Source organism: Asparagus officinalis, chromosome 5, assembly GCF_001876935.1.
Source record: "Asparagus officinalis chromosome 5, Aspof.V1, whole genome shotgun sequence".
NCBI lineage: Eukaryota > Viridiplantae > Streptophyta > Magnoliopsida > Asparagales > Asparagaceae > Asparagus > Asparagus officinalis.
In genome coordinates, this window is record NC_033798.1 from 119,421,584 (window position 1) to 119,439,991 (window position 18,408).

Genomic DNA, 18,408 nt, shown 5'->3' on the forward strand with positions numbered 1-18,408 from the left:
TAAAGAGTAGTCTCATGTCTCCTATAGGACCACATTCCTCGCCTCCTTTGTGTGTCTATAGCCACTCAACTCAAGAATCCCCAACTAGTGCAAGGAAAATCAAAACATATGCTTTGCTTTTGGCTTCTATAGATTGGATTATACACCAACTTAGCACTCAAAGCGACTTCGTTTTCAATTTTACTTTAGTTTAATTAGTGAGGTGAAAGAATGAGTATCTTTAAAAGTTAGTGTATCAAGCATTTTTTTTAATCTTTTTGTAGTAAGTGTATCAAGCATTTCGCTTGATGTACTTATAAAATGTGACAAGGGGCAACTTAGAGCTAATCATATCAATTGTGTTGAGAATAACCCAACGAGTGAGGGAAATAATGGTTTTCAATGCCTCCGTGCTCTCTCAAAGGACTGGCCAACAGAAATATATTAATCTCTACATAGCAAGCAACTTTATGTGGAGTTTTACTTTTTCCCTGTTCATATTTCACATCATGAAGGAACTTCTACTAATGTTTGGGGGGGGGGGGGGGGGGGGGGTGGATCGTAGAAGAATATTATTGTAACAAGTGTTTAAAATTTTAAAAGTGGTGATTGTAATGATACAATATTCTGATTTCTATGGTAGAATGTTGAGAATATGTAATTATAACACATGTATATTAGAATTGATAGTGAGAGAAATGTATAATTAATACTAACTTCACTAATATTGTATAGTGATAGAATTGATATTAAGGAACAAATACATGATTTGCTTTTCCCCTACTAATCAACTGTTATGAAACTCCACTGCAGGAAATTAATAGAGGATATCTATATATGTCAGTGGAGGTATAAAGTTTCTACAGGGATTACTTTGAGATAGATTAAGAATTAATGCTTTGTGCGCGAAAGCATTTATATATAGGATCACATTTTTGAAACTAGAATCACAATTTTTTTAACTCAATATAATTTAGCACCATGTCTAATCTTATGGGATAAAATCAAAAAAAAATATGTCCAAAAGTTTAGTAAGGATCCAAATTTGAATCGATAAGGTTCCAACGTATGGATTAATAGTGATTCTGAAATAATCTGGAGTTTTTTTTTAACTAATTGAACATAGTTATTATTTATATTATTTTATTTCTTTTATAAGAATAAAGTGGATCTGTCTGCAGATTGGTTTGCCACACCAATGACTAATTCTTCTCGAAGGGTTTTTTCCCCATTCTTTTTAAAATAAAGTGTCATATATTCATAAAACATAATCAAGTTTTTTGTTTTATCATTGAATAAAACGTAAGTAGCTCTACCCAAGAGGGTCTAGTCGAGTTGGTAAGCTGTTTATGAGTAGTATTCTAAGGTCTCATGTTTGACTCTCCTGAAAAGTACCGATATGAATTTAATTTCCTGAAATATTTAAGACCATGAGGGATCATTTCCCTCATTGAACCGAGGAAAAAAAAACATAAGTAGCTCTATTCTCAATCCTTTAGTCTACTTTTGAGTGTGAAATGATATAATATGATAATAATATGACTGTTTCTTACATAGTTTGCTTAATGTTAGCTTGTTCTCTAGAAGATGCAATATTATCACATAACCTTTGGCAATCATATAATATTGATCGCGGATTTGTTTTCCCAAATTGAGATTACCAACCCAACTTATATCTCTGAATGCTAACCATCCTATTCACTAATCCAAACCTTAAAAATTAACTACAATCTCTTGTTCATACATCACATCATCTTAAACAACATCAAGGATGACAAACGCTACAAAAACCCGCTCTCTCTTTTCCAAACCAACATACCACCTCCCTCTTAATTTGAACGGTAACCCTTAAACAATGAAAATTCATACTTTAGGAAGGGAAACGATATTGGCACATACTCGACCAATCCAGACCCTAGAAATTATCAGCGTTTTAATTTGATAATTTAATGCTATTTGAAGATTTCCGCTAGCTTTAAGATTTTTGGTAGTTTGTCTTATAAAATAGCGATCGAGTTTCCTACAAGACTCTCAAGAGTTCATGATAGTTATAAAATTGCTTTCGAAATTTCCGCTGCGCACAACAAGTGGTATCAGAGCCCAGATTTCAGATCTAGGGTTTGGTTGGAGGAGTAGATCAATTTGAAGGCCCGTTTAGGACTTCGTTGGTGATAAAGGTGGGATCTTTTGGTAAAGACTCTATCTTTCAGTTTTGGATCTATTCTTTGTTCGTTGGTGCGTAAGATGTCGGGGAAAGAATGTGCTTCGGGTGTCGAGGGTGGTGCTTCTGGCGTGAAGACCATTCAGAGTTTGAATATCCACTCTATGAAGATAGATGTGGAGAAGTTTAATGGCACAAACAATTTTGGATTATGGAGATGCGAGGTTTTGGATGCGCTGAACGCGCAGAATTTAGAGGATACCTTGGAGTTAGATGGCAAGCCAGATGAGATTAAAGAGAATGTTTGGAAGAAGATGAATCGAACGGCGTGTGGTGTGATTAAATCTTGTTTGACTCAAGATCTAAAATATGATGTGATGAATGAGACTTCTGCGAAGAAGATTTGGGAGATTCTCGAAAGCAAGTATTTGACCAAGAGTGTTGAAAATCGCTTGCATTTGAAGAGGAGACTTTATCGTTTCCAGTTGAAGAAGGGAACCTTCATTAGAGATCACATGAACCACTACACAAAGCTTCTTGCGGATTTGGCGAATGTGGATGTCAAGATTGAAGATGAGGACAAGGCGTTGCTGTTGTTGAGTTCCTTGCCCGACGAGGAATATGAGACCTTCGTTCTTACTCTGATTAATGGGAAGGCATCACTTTCGTATAGTGAGGTCACCGCTGCACTTGTGAATTATCAGCTTCGAAAGAAGGATAAGGAGGCTTCGGTTGAGCCGGTAGCGGAGGCGTTGGTCGCAAGAGGGAAGGGTCCAAACCGAAAGAATTGGAAGTCACAGTCTAGAGTAGGAAAAGATCAGTGTGCTTGGTGCAAGGAGACTGGTCATTGGAAGAAAGACTGCCCAAAGCTCGACGAATGGATGAAGAATAAGCAGAAGGGAAAAGGGAAGCAACCATCATCAGAAGCAAACATCGTATCGGATGGTAATAATTCTGACTCTTCTATTTATTCGCTTTCTATCAGTCCTACAGATAGCTATTCGGAGGAATCTGAATGGATGTTGGATAGTGGTGCGACCTATCATGTGTGCCCTAGAAGGGAATGGTTCTCCAGTTTTGAGAAGCTGGTGGATAGTGGTGTGGTGTACATGGCTGATAACCGTGCATGCCAGATCCTTGGGATAGGAAGAATTCGCATAAAGATGTTTGACGGGACTGTTAGAGAGTTAAACGATGTGAGATATGTTCCTTCTTTGAGGAAGAACTTGATCTCGATTGGAGCTTTGGTTGGAGAGGGTCTGAAGGTTCGTGTTGAGGACATGGTTCTCGAGATTGCGAGAGACTCTCGTATTTTGATGAAGGGCGTCAGGAGAAATAACCTGTATTACTTGACTGGAGGTATAGTGGCAGGTGGAGAGCTGACGACTTCTGTTGATTCGACTAGACTGCGGCATTTGGGGCTTGGCCATTCCAGTATTGATTCCTCGCATAGATTGAAAGAGGGTGTAAAGACCTGCAATTTAAAGTCCAGTGAACATGTTGATGTGAGCAAGAAGACCAAGGTGAAGTTTGGCACCTCTATTCACCGTGCTAAGGGTCGTTCTGGAGGAGTTCACGTGGACGTTTGGGGGCCTTCCAAGGGAGCATCATTAGGAGGTAATAGAAGTTTGGTTTCCTTTGTTGGTGGTTGTTCTAAGCGTGTTTGGGTTGCAACCAAATCCCCTTTGGAGAAAGTCCTAGTAGCATCCAACAGATCGAAGAAGTGTGTGATAGACAGAAAGGTGAAGGTACTCCATTCTGGTGGGAGGTACAAGATGGACCTGTTTCTGTATTGGAGCCGAGCTCACGGTATTTCGAGACACTTCGTTGGAAAGAAAATCTTGGGGCAACTAGATAAGATGATAAATTTGGAGAACCGTGCCTTGCTGGAGGAGGATCGTTGTTTGTGGTCGAGCAATGGTTTGCAGAAGAGTTTCTGGACAGAGGCTTCGACATATTTGGGTCATCCTATTAAAGAGTTATCAACTGTTGCGATTGGAGGTAAAACTCCATTGGAAGATAGGTCTGGTAGTGTCACTTTGGTTGAGGCTTCGATGAGGAAGCCAATTGACTCTCAGCAGGTGGAGAGTATTGACTCTCAGCAGGTGAAGAGTTTTGGACAGACCTTAGAGATATCGCAGCGGGTGGAGAGTGATGCTACTCCACATTGGGTAAAGATTACTCCAGATCATTCTGCATTGGTTGGGATTCCAATTGAGGTGACACAGCGTGGAAGTCATTTGGATCCGGATGCAGATGATGAGTTGGGTTTTGATTCGAGTGCAGCTGATAGATGTAGCTTGGATATGGTCAGTGGTTCACCTCAGGTGGAGGTGTTTGAGGCCATTGGAGGTGCTATCAGCCGCAGAGTTGATGATATTGGAGAAGGGTTGCGAACTCTTCTATTGGATTGAGGTCGTTCGCGGCCATTTGGGTGAACTACGTTCGGCTTGATTCCTTGGGCAAGAGGATACGTAGGCAGTCTTATGATGCAGCCGAGTTGGATTATTTGATGGGGGGTGAGATCGATTTGGTGAGTTGATACCGATATTTAGAGAGTGTTAGCATTCTCATTTGGGTTCTCGACTTATTATGGATTGAGTATGCTGTCGTGAATTGTTTCACGGTGTACTGGACACAACAAGTGAGACATTTGGTTTGGTTGGTGTCGGCTCAGTTTTGAGAAAACTTCACCGAGGTGGAGAATTGTAGATGTGACGTGAAGTGGGGGCCACAAGTGTGAACGTGAAGAGAAGCCGCGTGAAATTGAGAAGCCGTGTGAATTGATAAGGACGTTTTGTGGGGGCCACGAACATGGGAGATTTTGTGATTTGAAGCAGGACCACGTGAAGACTTCGGTTTTGTCCAGTGGACAAAGCCCACCCGAATTTTATTTGTAGCCTATAAATAGACTTTTGCTCTAGGGTTTCAGGTGGCTTGGTGAAAAGTGCAGAGGGCTTGGAGGCGCGTGCAAGAGTAGGCAGAGGGGAGAAAAACAAGTGCAGGCGGCTGATTGGGGCGTGCGAAGGAGGGTGTGCAGCGTTTTTTTCTTCTTTGGCGGCTTCAGTGCAGGGCTTTGAAAAGCAACGTGCAGAAGGGGTTCGCGCAGGAGAAAAGGACGGCGTGCAAGTGTAGGCAGAGAGCTGGGTTTGTGAAATTTTTTGGTGGCTATTTTGTGAGAGATTAGAGAGTTAGTTTGAGGGTTTATTTTGTGAGATTGTAAACCTATTTGTATTCTCTTCCTCTCTAATAGTAGATCTCCCCCTCCTTGCCCCGTGGACGTAGGCAGTTTGCCGAACCACGTAAAAATTGATTGTTTGAGTTTGTGGCCATTGTAATAGTTTTAGGATCCCTCGACAGGTCAGTCCTAGAACTGATGAGAGGAAGAGCCGATATCTCACTTGGTTGAGATATCCGCTTCAGATTCTTGTTTCCTTGGTGAGACGGGAATTCTTTTTTTGATCTTTCTCTCTTATTGTGCACCAGAAACTCTGCCGAAATTTCCGCTGCGCACAACAATAAGAATTTACCCTGAAAGTTATATATCAACACAACTTATCTGTCAATGCTAAACATATAATTAATTGCAAATAATTAACTACAATGTCTCATATCATACATCACGTACTCTTATATAAATAAGAATAAAAAGTGACATACTACTACAAAAACACACCACCTTTTTTCCACACCAACCTTACTTCCCTCTTTGAGCAGTCACCCTTCATCAATGAAAAAAATTCAAACTTAGGAGGGAAAATAAACCAACACAATCACACACATCCTCAATCAACCCAAAACCCCAAAATACCTAATTTCTAGCTAAACACCCCCCCTGTCTATAAAAGTAACCCTACTGCAAACACAAAAAAAAACCTAACACAAACACAATGGCTCTCTTTCTTTTTCTCCTTCTCTCATTAATCTCCTTCCCTCTCTCTTCTACTGAACAAGCTTGCTCGTCCTACGCCTTCTCCTCGTCCCCGGAACCCTTCACCTCCTGTGTTGACCTCCCTCACCTCAACTCCTCCCTCCACTGGAGCCGCTCTCAGTCCTCCGCTGTCTGCATCGCCTACCGGGCCCCACAATCCCCCAATGGCTGGATTGCGTGGGGCGTAAACCCTAACTCCTCCTCCATGGTTGGAACCCACGCCCTCGTCGCCTTTCATCACTCCAACGGTACCCTTAAATATATAGTGTTTACCTTACATAAGAACCTTTTTTTTTTTTTGGATTAATTGCGGATGGACCCTTGTAGTATCGTTGTTTTGAACTTGCTAAAAGATGCGGGGGGGAAATACTAATTCGGATCGATGCCCTGGTCTGCAACTAGCAATGACCTGCTCAAATCTCGACGGTGAAGAGGATTACGACAAACAAGTCTCTCCCACGCTATTCACGACCCATGCAGAACCTCTGATCAATTCCCCTCGAGCCCATTGTTAGCTCAAATATTTGAAGTGGTGTGTGAGATGTGAAGTCTCCGCTCCTATCTATAAGAGGAACTTCAACTAAGGGCATGTTTGTTTACACGAAAATAGCAAAGAAGTAACTGAAGTAGAGGAAGTTTCTCCTAATTCAAGCAAAAAATTATGTTTGTTTGTCCGAAAAGACTACTTCAGCTACTTCCATAAATGCAAATGTGGCGTCTAGGTGGCACTCATGCTTCCTAGATTTTTTTTCTGCCATTGAAAGCTCAGAAGTAGAGGGAAAGTGGATAAAAAGTGGGGTCCACTTAAATTAGAAAATTACCAAGGGCAGATGATCTTAAATAAAATATATCTAATTTCTATCCAAACAAACAAATAAATAAAAAAAGATGATGAAGTATTATTTCCACTACTTCTAAAAATATATGAAACAAACAAAATAAGTACTATTTTCGTTATTTTCTACTTTATAATTGAGGAAGTTACATCTTTGATCCACTTCTTCCTTCTAATAGTTACGTCCATCCAAACGGACCCTAAGGGATGACATCGTGTAGTTAGTCAACAAAAGAGATATAATCTCACCAACTCCTTGATCCTCTCCCAAATCCCAATCTTAACAATGATATCCCCCAAATCCCAATCTCAACAATATGATATCGCATGGTTGGCGTCAAATCCTTTATTACCCTTTTACCCTCTGGGTCTCTATTTTCTTGGAAAACCAAATTAATCTCTCTCAGAGCAAAAGAATCAAAAAAGTTCACTCGGGGTTCTATTTGCGAAAATAAAACTACAGGGTTATACTATATATATAGGGAGTCTATCTGCAACTGTAGCCACTTTTTCTTATCATGTTCATTTTATTGTTAGAGCTTTACTTCCATAGGACTTTCTGTACGAGATTAATTAAAAGATATTTACCCTTTCATTAGCGATCAAGAAATAATAACACGAGATTTCTTTCCTTCACAGGTTCAATGGTCGCCTACCCTACGATCTTGGACAGTTACTCCCCGTCACTGAAACCGCAGAAGCTAGGGTTTCCGGTGTACAATGTGTCGGCCGAGTACGTAAAGGGCGATATGGTAATTTACGCGACCGTCGGGCTGATTGGGGCAGGGGAGGGTGACGCCGCGGCTAAGTTTAATCAGGTGTGGCAGGAGGGGAGTAGGGTTGTGGATGGTGTGCCCGCGATGCATTCAGTTAGTGGGGATAATGTTTTGTCCAAGGGGAGCATTGAGTTGAAGTGATATATATATGATGGTACGTTATAGACTTTATATAGGTGAGTTGAGAGGGCATATTATAAGTATATAGTATGAACGTATGTATGTACGTATTTGTGTTTGAGCATGTGAGTGAGTGTGTGTATATACGTAATCATTTGGAGCCATGGAGTCATATAACACGAGTAGTTGACGTCACTGTTGCTATATACGCATCAGGGGTTGACCTACTCATGAGAAAGTGGTGTCACGTTGCGGATCTAACCATGAAGAAGTGGTGTCACGTAACACCCACTTCCTCATGAGTTAATACTGTTTGGTGCCTTAATTTCTACACGTGGCCGTATAAGCAAGCCGTAGACCCAAAACAAATGAAATTGCTTTGCTTCCCATTATTAAGCCCCAGCAATATATATATAAAATGAACATGTAGGACCCACTTGAGATATATCCTATCTTGACTAGCTAGCTAGGTCAAGAGTTTAAAAGAGTTTTTTTCTCTATAATATTAAGAGGGTGGGTTTCTTTGTGGTTGCTTTTGTTTCCGTGTTTGTGCCGAGTATTTTGTGTATTCAGATCGATGATCCTAATCCTAGCAGGTTCCTTGTGTACCCTATATGTGTTGGAGTTACTATATATAATGCGATTATGTGTTCGATGGTGATGATATTGGTTATTTGTGTTTTTTTCCAAAATATGAAGAAAAAAATTAAAGATAATTGTAAAATTTTTAACTATTAATTTTGTAGTGAGACCACTTTGTAAAAATTCTAAACCCGCCACTGCTATGCACGAGACTTGGTATTAAAATATCTGTGCGAACACCGATCGTATATATCAAATTGAGCCTTTTGAAGTAGAGATCGATACACTTTGAGATTATACGTTGGATATCTCAAACCAGTGAACAAAACCCACTGATAATATTTAGTTTTTTGCAATAGGGAGCTCCTAGAGCAATGCCTCCCAACTTTTTACTAAGAGGAATTTTTCACGGTGGGATGGCTTCCTCTATATAATTAAAGTGGGGGAGAATGACAAAATATACATAAAAGTAGAGGCCATGACCCAGTTGCAACAACCTAAATTGATGGTGGACTAGAAGCCCAACCCATGATAATAAAGCCCATGCACAATTTTATTCTGTACAACTGGTAGAAGATAAGAACGTTGTTAGATCCATTCAAGGCCCAAACATAACTAAGGCCATGTGGATCAGTACTCAAAGAAATAACAAAGTAGAAGCATCAATACAACTGTCAGTCTGAAGGAGAAAGAAGAGCACCTTGATAGTGCCATAAATCGATCGTTACGTCAAACAGCTGGCGACATGGCGTTTTCTTCCCTTTGAGGGTACCATAAATAATTCTAGGGCACTACTCTATTTCTCGTATATATAAGATTTGTCAAAAGAAAAAGGCTTTATTGATTTGAAAATTGTAACTCAAGATGAGCTGCTTAAACTATCTGGTTAATTCATAACGAATCACAATTGTTCATATAACAATGAGTAAAGAATATTACTTTCACTATCGAGTTTGTGTTAAGGAGAAACTCAAATTTGGGGAGTGTCTCCCCTTTTTTCTCTTTTTTTTTTTTTTTTTTTTTTTGAGCCTACTCTATTTCTCGTATATATAAGATTTGTCAAAAGAAAAAGGCTTTATTGATTTGAAAATTGTAACTCAAGATGAGCTGCTTAAACTATCTGGTTAATTCATAACGAATCACAATTGTTCATATAACAATGAGTAAAGAATATTACTTTCACTATCGAGTTTGTGTTAAGGAGAAACTCAAATTTGGGGAGTGTCTCCCCTTTTTTTTTTTTTTTTTTTTTTTTTTTTTTGACGAGCCTTTCCCGAAAAAGAAAACCATACAGAAAGGTTTTTTTTTAAAGAATTTTTTCTACGATTCTTTTCGGTAGAGGTTCAAATTTAATCAAAATGTATGCATGGTGATCTGGTAAATTTTTTTCATGAGGGAAATTTGGATACATCGTTTTTAGCCTCTAATTTCTCTTCCTACCCTAACTAATAAAATAATTTTCATAGAAAAAGGAAGCTTCTTAAACCATCCAAGTGCCCAAACTCTTCACAATTCTGACAAATTGTGCACCCGGCCCCACCTCCCTCCACTTCCATTGATTTCCCGCGTGATTCCCATACCTTCCCCTTTTTTCCCCTTTTCCCTGTATAAGTACCACACTTCTCCTCAACATTCATCACCCCCTCACTCTCACTCTTTTCACTCTCCAAGCATTTCTCATGGCTTCCTCCAGAGCTCTTCTAACTTCCCTTCTCATATCTGCGCTTCTTCTTTCTTCCAACGCCGTCGACGCAGCCGCAAGCACCGTGGCTGAGACGGGATTTGCGAAGGTGAGCGTAACAAATGATAATTAATGAACCAAGTTTCAAAATTTTATGTGAGCTTGAATTTATTTGAGTAAGAACGACAAATTAAGTAAAATCCCCCTTATAGCTCACTCCAAAGGTTACTTAATACACTGATATCTTGATTTCAGGGTATCAACAAACCAGCGAGGAGGTCTCTGTTGGCTACCATAGGTGAGTACTTCCAACACCCTGCAGTAATTTTTTTTGTTGGAAAGATTAAAGGATGTTCAGATCCGTGTATTATAGAGCCTGCAAGAAAGAACTCATAGGTCTGCCATTTATACAGGAATTTTCTCTCTTATCGTGTTGAAAAGTATGAAATGTTCCATACGTATTTTATTGACTGCGTTTTAGACTATAAGACCAACTATGTTATAGGGATCAGAATGCTAAATACTAAACATACAGATGTAATAAAAAAAGTTACTTGCAGCTAGACCCCCTCCAATTTCGTTCTTTGAACTTACTACCCCCTCTAGCTCTATTGTCCCGGATAAACCTTCCGAGTTGAATTTTTTCGACTCTTTTGCCCTTAAAGGGGTCTAAGAGACAAATTACTCTAAATTCACTCAAGGGGTTTATCTACAACAGTAAAACCGGACTGGTTGTTAGTCCGAAACAGCTATAATATCATAGGGGATATATCCACAATTAACCCAAAAATCAAAAAGAAAAAAATGAATGACTGGCGAATAAGAATGTATACATAAATAAGAACTGTCATGACTGTATTTCAGACTGTGGTGCCGCATGCGGAGGGAGGTGCTCGGCATCTTCAAGACCAAACCTTTGCAAGAGAGCATGTGGGAGTTGCTGCGCAAGATGCAACTGCGTGCCCTCCGGCACCTCGGGCAACTATCAGCAGTGTCCTTGTTACGCCAGTTTAACTACGCATGGTGGCAAGAAGAAGTGCCCTTAAAACCCATGTCCCGTCTTGAGTGTAGAGGATGAGTATATGCATATACTATAACAAAGTCTGTGATCTACACTGGGAGGATGACAATAGTTGCACTTTGTAAAGAGTTCAGGTCCTCGAAGTGTTATGCTCTATTGGAATAAATAAATAATACATGTTTATGAATAAATGTTATATGCGACCGCAGATGGCTATAGATTATTTCTATCATAATCATTGCGAAGTCATAGTAAGTTGTGCAGGAGCAAGGACAAGCATGTTCAGCTCAGGTATTTGGAAGAAAAAAAAGGCGAAGCTGAAACGAAACAAGAGAGAATAAATTTATTATGAACATGAGCAAAACTGAAGGTAAACTGCAGCTTCAACTTCAAACAACACAAACTTAAGTAAACAAAAACTGTGGATTCCGGATCTGGATTCAATACAGGATAAAGAGACAGCAACTAGATTATGTGACAGAACACAAAATAGGAAAGACCAACACAGAAAGCTTTTTAATTGAATAAAACTTCGCAGTGATATTACTATGTATTAATAAATAGTCTTAGACATTTGACTCCCGCAACAAAAGAAAGTTACCGCATGCTCCAACAGTAGTAAAATGAAGTTTCAGAGAACTAAATCTCCATAGCAAAAAATTTTAAGGGAGAAATCCCCTCGTAGAGAAAAAAATTATTAAGAACTTGAATTCATCCTAAGAAAATCCTAAAACTCAGAACGAAAATCTGAAGTTTTAATTTTCATCACCATCGATTCGGCGAATGCAACACTACTTAAGCTCCACCAGAACCGTACTTCTTTCCCAAGAGAAGTAACTGCAGCTTGTCATAACCAGAGAGCACACCAGCACCGGCAATTGCACGGAGGATGTTGGCACCTGCTCCCTTGAATAGAGACTTGGGACCCTCGTTTTTGAGAATTTGTTGGAAGGCGTCAAGAGAGCTCTTGTACTTTACGGCTTCTCCGGAGGTCATCATCATTCTTCTACGGACCGTGTCAATGGGGTAGGATGCGAGTCCAGCTCCGTTGGTGATTACCCAACCCAAAGCGAAGCTAGCCAAGAAATTGTCCTGTATTTATCAAAGATAGTTACGTATTAGAGGCAAGTCATACTTTAAAAAAGCAATTTTATATATTAAAAATTTAGTTAAAAACTTTATCTTCTAGTAAAAAAGAAAAAGGTTTAAATTGTTGCAATTTTTTAGAAGATGCAACTCAAAAGAGTACTTCTTCAGCCCAAATTTACAATCTCGGAGTTGGGAAAATGCGGCGTCGAGCATAAAAATAATAAGTTAGACAGGATCCTACATGTTTTTAGGTCTCAACCTTTATACTATAATGGTTTTTCATTTAGATGTGCATAACGATATTTTTTTTCCTTTTGTTTTTCCTTTTTTATTTGTCATTATAGCATGATAATATATTGGTATCTTACGAATTTATCCAAACAAAAACACATCACTAACAGTTTGAGATAACAAAAAAAATAAAGGAACAAATAAAAATATCAACCTCAGTATCCAACACAAAAAACATAACCTAAATCGGGTTAGCTGGATTAAAGATCAAAAAAATATATCACTACTTACATTACATTTAAGAACAAAAATACGTAGGTTACCTTTGCAGAAGAACATGGACCAATGTCGGATGTATAAAGAATAATGCTAGATAGACAAAAATCAAAGAGAACCCTGCTAATGGTTTTAAGTAAATCCTACTAGAAAGCCAATATGGAATACCGTCTTGTGAAATCTCAACGTGAGAAAAAACCCTAAGTGGAAGCCTACATGCAGATCTCGACATACATATCTACTAAAACTAAAAAAACAAAATACCTGAACAAGACAATCAGAGACTGCATTAACTACGTGAAAAAGACAACCACAAAAGAGAACACAAACTAAAACTAGTCTACTAAAACTAAATAACTGAATAACTGAACAAAATAATCAGAGGCTGCATTACGTGAAAAAAAACAACGACATGCGAAGGGAAAACATACCTGCAGCTTTCCAGTAAGAACAACGGGCTTGAGAGAATCGTACAATCCAAAATAAAGTCCTCGATAAACGATGATTCCAACGCAGGAAATGTTAAAGCCACGGTACAGTCCAGCAACGCCATCAGTTTTCAGCGTCTTCTTGTAAACATCAACGAGACCATTGAACTGTCTCTCCCCTCCCTTCTTCGCAGCCTTAGCATCATTAGCCAAACGGGTACGAGCGTAATCCAGTGAGTAAACAAACAATAGGGAAGAGGCACCAGCAGCACCACCAGAAGCAAGATTTCCAGCAAACCACTTCCAGTAACCATCCCTGTCCTTCTTGAAATTAAATAACCTCTTGAAGTAATCCTTGAATGCAAAGTTCAATGCCTAACAGAACAGAAAAAAAAAGCTGGAAGTTAGTTTAGTTGAGAGATATTTTAGAAAAGGAAAGCATAGAACTAACCCTATAGGCCTATACCAATTCATCAAATAATAACAAAGACTACGCAATAAAAATTCAGTAACCAATTTAATGAAGACCAAATACAAAGTCAATTTAAATCGGAAAAAAGTAGAACTGCATTAATTAATAAAAAACAAAGAGAGGACAATTCGGAAAAAAGTTCATGTTGTGACTTGCAAGTGCTAGTTGCCAAGAAACCAAGTCTACATTGATAGCAACTCAGAAATGAATCAGACATTAATTAAAAAAATGAAAATAGGAACTAAAAGATATTTGAATCCCAAAAGGAGGGAGAAGATGGACCTCCTTGGCATTTTAAGTTTCAAGAAAAAAAACTATAAAAATAACAGTATTTCATCTCCCCAAAGAAATAATATATACAGCAGGTCTGTTGTATTCACCTGAGTTGGGAAATAACGGATAACGTTAGCAGTGTTTCCTCTCCACAAAGAGCCAAATCCTTCCTCCTTAATTGTTCGCTTAAAACATTCTCCAATTCCCTTGTATGGCTCAGATAGACGACCAGCCTTGAGCATCTCATCTTGATTCTGGATAAGAAGCTTCACACGCTCAATAGGAGCAGCCGCGGTTTTGGAGACAGCAGCAGATACTCCACCCATGAGGAAATCAACCACAAAACTTTTCTCTGCTGGTGCATGAGCATACACTTGGGGTACAGTTGGCACCATAGAAAACTCAGAGCCTCTCAAAGGCATTTGTAAGCCCCCGTTCACATAGGAGCTAGTTGAAATGCGTCTCTCATACATGGAAGGCCTGTAGACATTCTGACGGGGATAACTAGAACTTAGATGAAACTGGCCTGACATCTTCTGGAAAACAGTCGGGTGGCTAACTTGATCCGCCATTGGTCAGTCCACCGATTAACCTAAAAAATTTGACACATAAATATGACAAAATCAAGAATGCAAAAAATTCAACATTATTTTGGAAGTTGAAAAAAAACTTTGTATCCATATACAGAAGAATCAATGTTAATTAGATCAAACAATACATAGTCAATAGGTTTACTCTAATAAAAACTAAACAATTGGGAGATTGAAAAAATAACACTATTGTATCCATGTATTGGGGAATCAATGTTTATAAGATAAAACAATAGATACATAGTCAATATGTTTACTATAACAAAAGCTAAATAACACAAACCAATAAATCAACATCCAAACAGCACGAAGGTAACATGATTCTAAAATATAGAAATCATATAAAACTGGAGAGAAAAAAACTTATAAAGCTATACTACTTTATAAAAACTTAGTGACGTAGATTAAAGTGGAGGAACAAGAAAAAAATCCTCCAACCATAGTTTGTCTTTTAGGGAAATTCTTGGTTTCTCTAGGGCAATTTGGTAATTTTAAACAAAAGGAAATTTTGTCTATGTCCATCTAGAAGTATAGAGATCATATAAAACTGGGAAATTTCCTAAATCTATACTACTTTATAAAAACTTTAGGGGGTAGATTGAAGTGGAGAAATGGGGAAAATTTCCTCCAACCATAGTTTGTCTTTTACACCTTGTTTGGATGAAGGTTAATGGATGAAAGTTAAAGTGAAATTTCAATATCACCTTGTTTGGGAGGTTTTTTTTTTTTTTTTTTTTTGGGGGGGGGGGGATGGAAGGGTAAAGGATGGAAGGGTAAAGGATGGAATGGAAACCAATGGAAAATTTTACAATGTGATAAGACAATTATACCCTTATGACATTAAAATCAATGGTTAAGATATACTCTTATCTAATATGTAAGGGTATTTATGTAGCTTTATACATATTCAGTTCACTTCCCTCTTCTTTATTAGAACTCTCAAACAAGATAAAATAAATTTACTTCTATTCCCCTTACTAAACACCCAAATAACATTTCATCTTTTTGCTTCCATTCCCTACCTTTCCTTTCCATTATTTAACTTTCCGTCCCTTCCCTTATTTAACTTTCCGTCCTTTCCCTTAGTAAACTCCCAAACAAAGCATTAGGGGAATTCTTGGTTCCTCTAGGGCAATTTGGTAATTATAAACAAAAGGAAATTCTCTCAAACAAGTCAACAAACAATTTAAATTTACAGCTAAATTATAAATAAGACATTTAATAATAGAGACCGTAAATGTAACATATTCATAATCTAAAACAAACCCTCCAATCATAGTTAGTCTTTAGGGAAATTCTTGGTTTTCAATTTGGTAATTTTAAACAAATGGACATTTTGTCCATATCCTTCCCTCATTAAATGCTCTCTCTCTCAGCCAAGTCAATAAACAATTTAAATTTACAACCAAATAATAAATAAGATATAGAATATTAGAGATTGTACATGTAATAAATTCATAAATCTAAAACAACAAAATACTTTAGTTAGTACTAAATTTTGAATGACTGGAGATCGATTGGATAAGAGTTAATAAAAGTGACATAAGTAATTTTTTGCATCTAAATCAATGATAATTAAAATAGTATAGAAAAAAGAAATAAAGATACAAAACAATAGAAGCAAAAAGAATTCAATTAAATAAATAAAAATATTATATGTCAACATTTAAATCAAAAAATAAACCAAATATTATATGAGAATAACATTGTGCTAAAGTTGATATATATCCATCACTCTAATAAAATGATATATTTTTTAAAACGGTCTCTGTTAATTTTTTTCAAAGTACATAGCTAAATTTTCTATTTTGGCTCACGTGCAATACACACGTTCAATTTAGCTAGTTATATCTACTGTTTTCATTTTGTTAACTGGTACAGCTTTGCATCTTTTTCACTTCCTTGCTACAGTAAATTTTTGGGTCAATTTGTCCCCGGTCAAACCAAAGTAAAATTTCTAAACCTTGTAAACAGTGTTCATATCTACTTTTTTTTTTCCTTGCAGATGATGATGCTTTGAACCTTTGTCAGACATTTCACATGTGGATCTTTTCTAGCTCTACTAAAAAAATGATAAAAGTTGCTAATTGGTATAATATTATTTTATTAACTTATCGCTGAAATTTTTGTAAATAGTTATATATATACACTATATTATCAATTTGACGATAGATATACCTTAGTAAACAATACATGCAGCAACTTGTGGGCTTAAAATTAGTTAGAATATAAGAAAGAATCTTTATATTCACAGGACAAGACAAGAGACTGACAAAAACATACCATAAACCAAGAAAACTAAAAGGTCTATCTGATAAGCAATAATACAAATATTATCACTAAAAGAACTTCCTTAAGATCCAGCATTTTCTCTCTAAACTCCTCGAGGTTAAAGGGCTGAGAACTTAAAAATGAAAATACGATGAGGATCACAATTCATTTTGCAACTTTTTTGTATATGAGAGCATGCATTCCATTGCAGGTCGAATAAAACTCAACATCATTATCCAATGCCTTCAAAACTACATATATCTTAGTGACAATGAGAACACATATGGATAAATTTCCAAAATAATAAACTCTCTCACAAGTATTAAGGCACCAAACACTAAGAATTCTAAATGACAGTAAGAACACATATGGATAATTTTCTGTACATATGGATAAATGTTGCTAGAATTTTTATCCAGTGTAATGAAAGAATTGATTAGACATCTACAAAGAGAAAACATAAACCCATGATAAGAAAACGTTCAAAACAATAAAACAGCACAACTGAGAATAGCATGTTAAATGATATTCGCGAAATATATTTAGAAATTTAGGTAGCCTGTAGTATAACAGAAAGTATAGATTCATGCGAGCCTAAAAATGAAGCATGAGCAATTAATAAAATGTGATAAATTTTAATCCTTGTAATAAAATACAGTCTTATATCATAATTCTATTATATTTGGTGCTAAATGTCAGCAAAAAAAAACCTGCTAGGCAAGAATGTAAACATAACTTACAGTCATTGATAGATTTCTAAAAATAATCGTGAGGTAAAATAGAACTTTTACCGAAAAGATAAGAACTCTAGTAATCAGAAGAAAACTCAGATTGTAAATAGATAGCAAATGAACAACAAATCTACGAACATCAACACATAAAACCATCAGTAAACAGATTAAAGCACAGATCTAGAATCTAATCAGATATTTTACAATCCTTAAAGCAATATTAGATCTATAAACACTCCATTAATCAAAGAACTACGTATAACATCAACAGATCTACGAGATTCTGAGATCCAAACGCAAGAACTGATCAAAATGGTCAGATCTGATCCATCTGCTTCAGATCTGACACGAAACCGAAAGAAATGGCGAGAAAAAACACAAAATGGATTGCGATTTCAACGATAAGATCAGATATCAAGCCAAGAAAATGCGAGAAAATGTCGAAAAATATCTTACCCCTGGAGAATCGCGAGGATGTCTCTGTGAGATCTGAGGATTTTGCTCAGCCTCTCGTTCTTCTTTATACGGAGACCTAATGAGAGAGGCGGAGGGCAACGGGAACCTTTAGGGCTTTTTATTTCCAACGTTGACCCCTACAATAATAGCTATCCGCCTAATTTCGCACGGTAAAGAATAAATATGAACCGTTGATGTTCTTGATTAACGGTGGATGATTCTCTTCGTATACTCGGTTTATGCGGATTGAGTCTATTATTTATTTGTTTCCATTTGAAGGTAGGAGCGGGTTCTTTGCATCGGACGAGCACGAATATTGACGTAATTAGGCACTGTTGGTTTGAAGAGATTGGAGAGATTGGAGGGTGTAGATACTTTTGGGGAATTTGACGGTTGAGATTTTGACAGAGAAGTAGGAGGGGGCCGGCGAATCAAGCGGGTGCGGGTGCGGGTGAGGGAAGGAACATGGAAAGTTGTGCCGAACGGGTGTCTAGGATTTGCTGTG

General features: G+C 37.5%; 3 protein-coding genes across 3 annotated transcripts; 2 read left to right on the forward strand and 1 right to left on the reverse strand.

The window, feature by feature from the left end:
• LOC109840939 (cytochrome b561 and DOMON domain-containing protein At5g47530-like) lies at window positions 6,001–7,997 on the forward strand. The gene is made up of 2 exons (XM_020409772.1): window positions 6,001–6,319; window positions 7,546–7,997. The coding sequence occupies exons 1-2, from the start codon at window positions 6,031–6,033 to the stop codon at window positions 7,821–7,823; spliced, it is 567 nt and encodes a 188-aa protein (XP_020265361.1). The 5' UTR covers window positions 6,001–6,030; the 3' UTR covers window positions 7,824–7,997.
• On the forward strand, window positions 9,926–11,497 carry LOC109840940 (gibberellin-regulated protein 11-like). The gene is made up of 3 exons (XM_020409773.1): window positions 9,926–10,174; window positions 10,321–10,363; window positions 10,930–11,497. The coding sequence occupies exons 1-3, from the start codon at window positions 10,064–10,066 to the stop codon at window positions 11,109–11,111; spliced, it is 336 nt and encodes a 111-aa protein (XP_020265362.1). The 5' UTR covers window positions 9,926–10,063; the 3' UTR covers window positions 11,112–11,497.
• Window positions 11,585–18,028, reverse strand: LOC109840938 (ADP,ATP carrier protein 1, mitochondrial-like). The gene is made up of 4 exons (XM_020409771.1): window positions 17,904–18,028; window positions 13,963–14,447; window positions 13,114–13,485; window positions 11,585–12,178 (listed from the first exon to the last, which is right to left on the reverse strand). Exons 2-4 carry the CDS (start codon window positions 14,425–14,427, stop codon window positions 11,882–11,884), a joined length of 1,134 nt encoding a protein of 377 aa, XP_020265360.1. The 5' UTR covers window positions 14,428–14,447; window positions 17,904–18,028; the 3' UTR covers window positions 11,585–11,881.

Coding starts and splice junctions, on each gene's coding strand:
- LOC109840939 (XM_020409772.1), top strand. CDS start 6,031: ATGGCTCTCTTTCTTTTTCTCCTTCTCTCATTAATCTCCTTCCCTCTC. Junction 6,320..7,545: donor CGCCTTTCATCACTCCAACG/GTACCCTTAAAT, acceptor TTTCCTTCACAG/GTTCAATGGTCGCCTACCCT.
- LOC109840940 (XM_020409773.1), top strand. CDS start 10,064: ATGGCTTCCTCCAGAGCTCTTCTAACTTCCCTTCTCATATCTGCGCTT. Junction 10,175..10,320: donor CTGAGACGGGATTTGCGAAG/GTGAGCGTAACA, acceptor TCTTGATTTCAG/GGTATCAACAAACCAGCGAG. Junction 10,364..10,929: donor GTCTCTGTTGGCTACCATAG/GTGAGTACTTCC, acceptor ACTGTATTTCAG/ACTGTGGTGCCGCATGCGGA.
- LOC109840938 (XM_020409771.1), bottom strand. CDS start 14,427: ATGGCGGATCAAGTTAGCCACCCGACTGTTTTCCAGAAGATGTCAGGC. Junction 13,486..13,962: donor TCCGTTATTTCCCAACTCAG/GTGAATACAACA, acceptor CTGTTCTGTTAG/GCATTGAACTTTGCATTCAA. Junction 12,179..13,113: donor TTCTTACTGGAAAGCTGCAG/GTATGTTTTCCC, acceptor TGATAAATACAG/GACAATTTCTTGGCTAGCTT.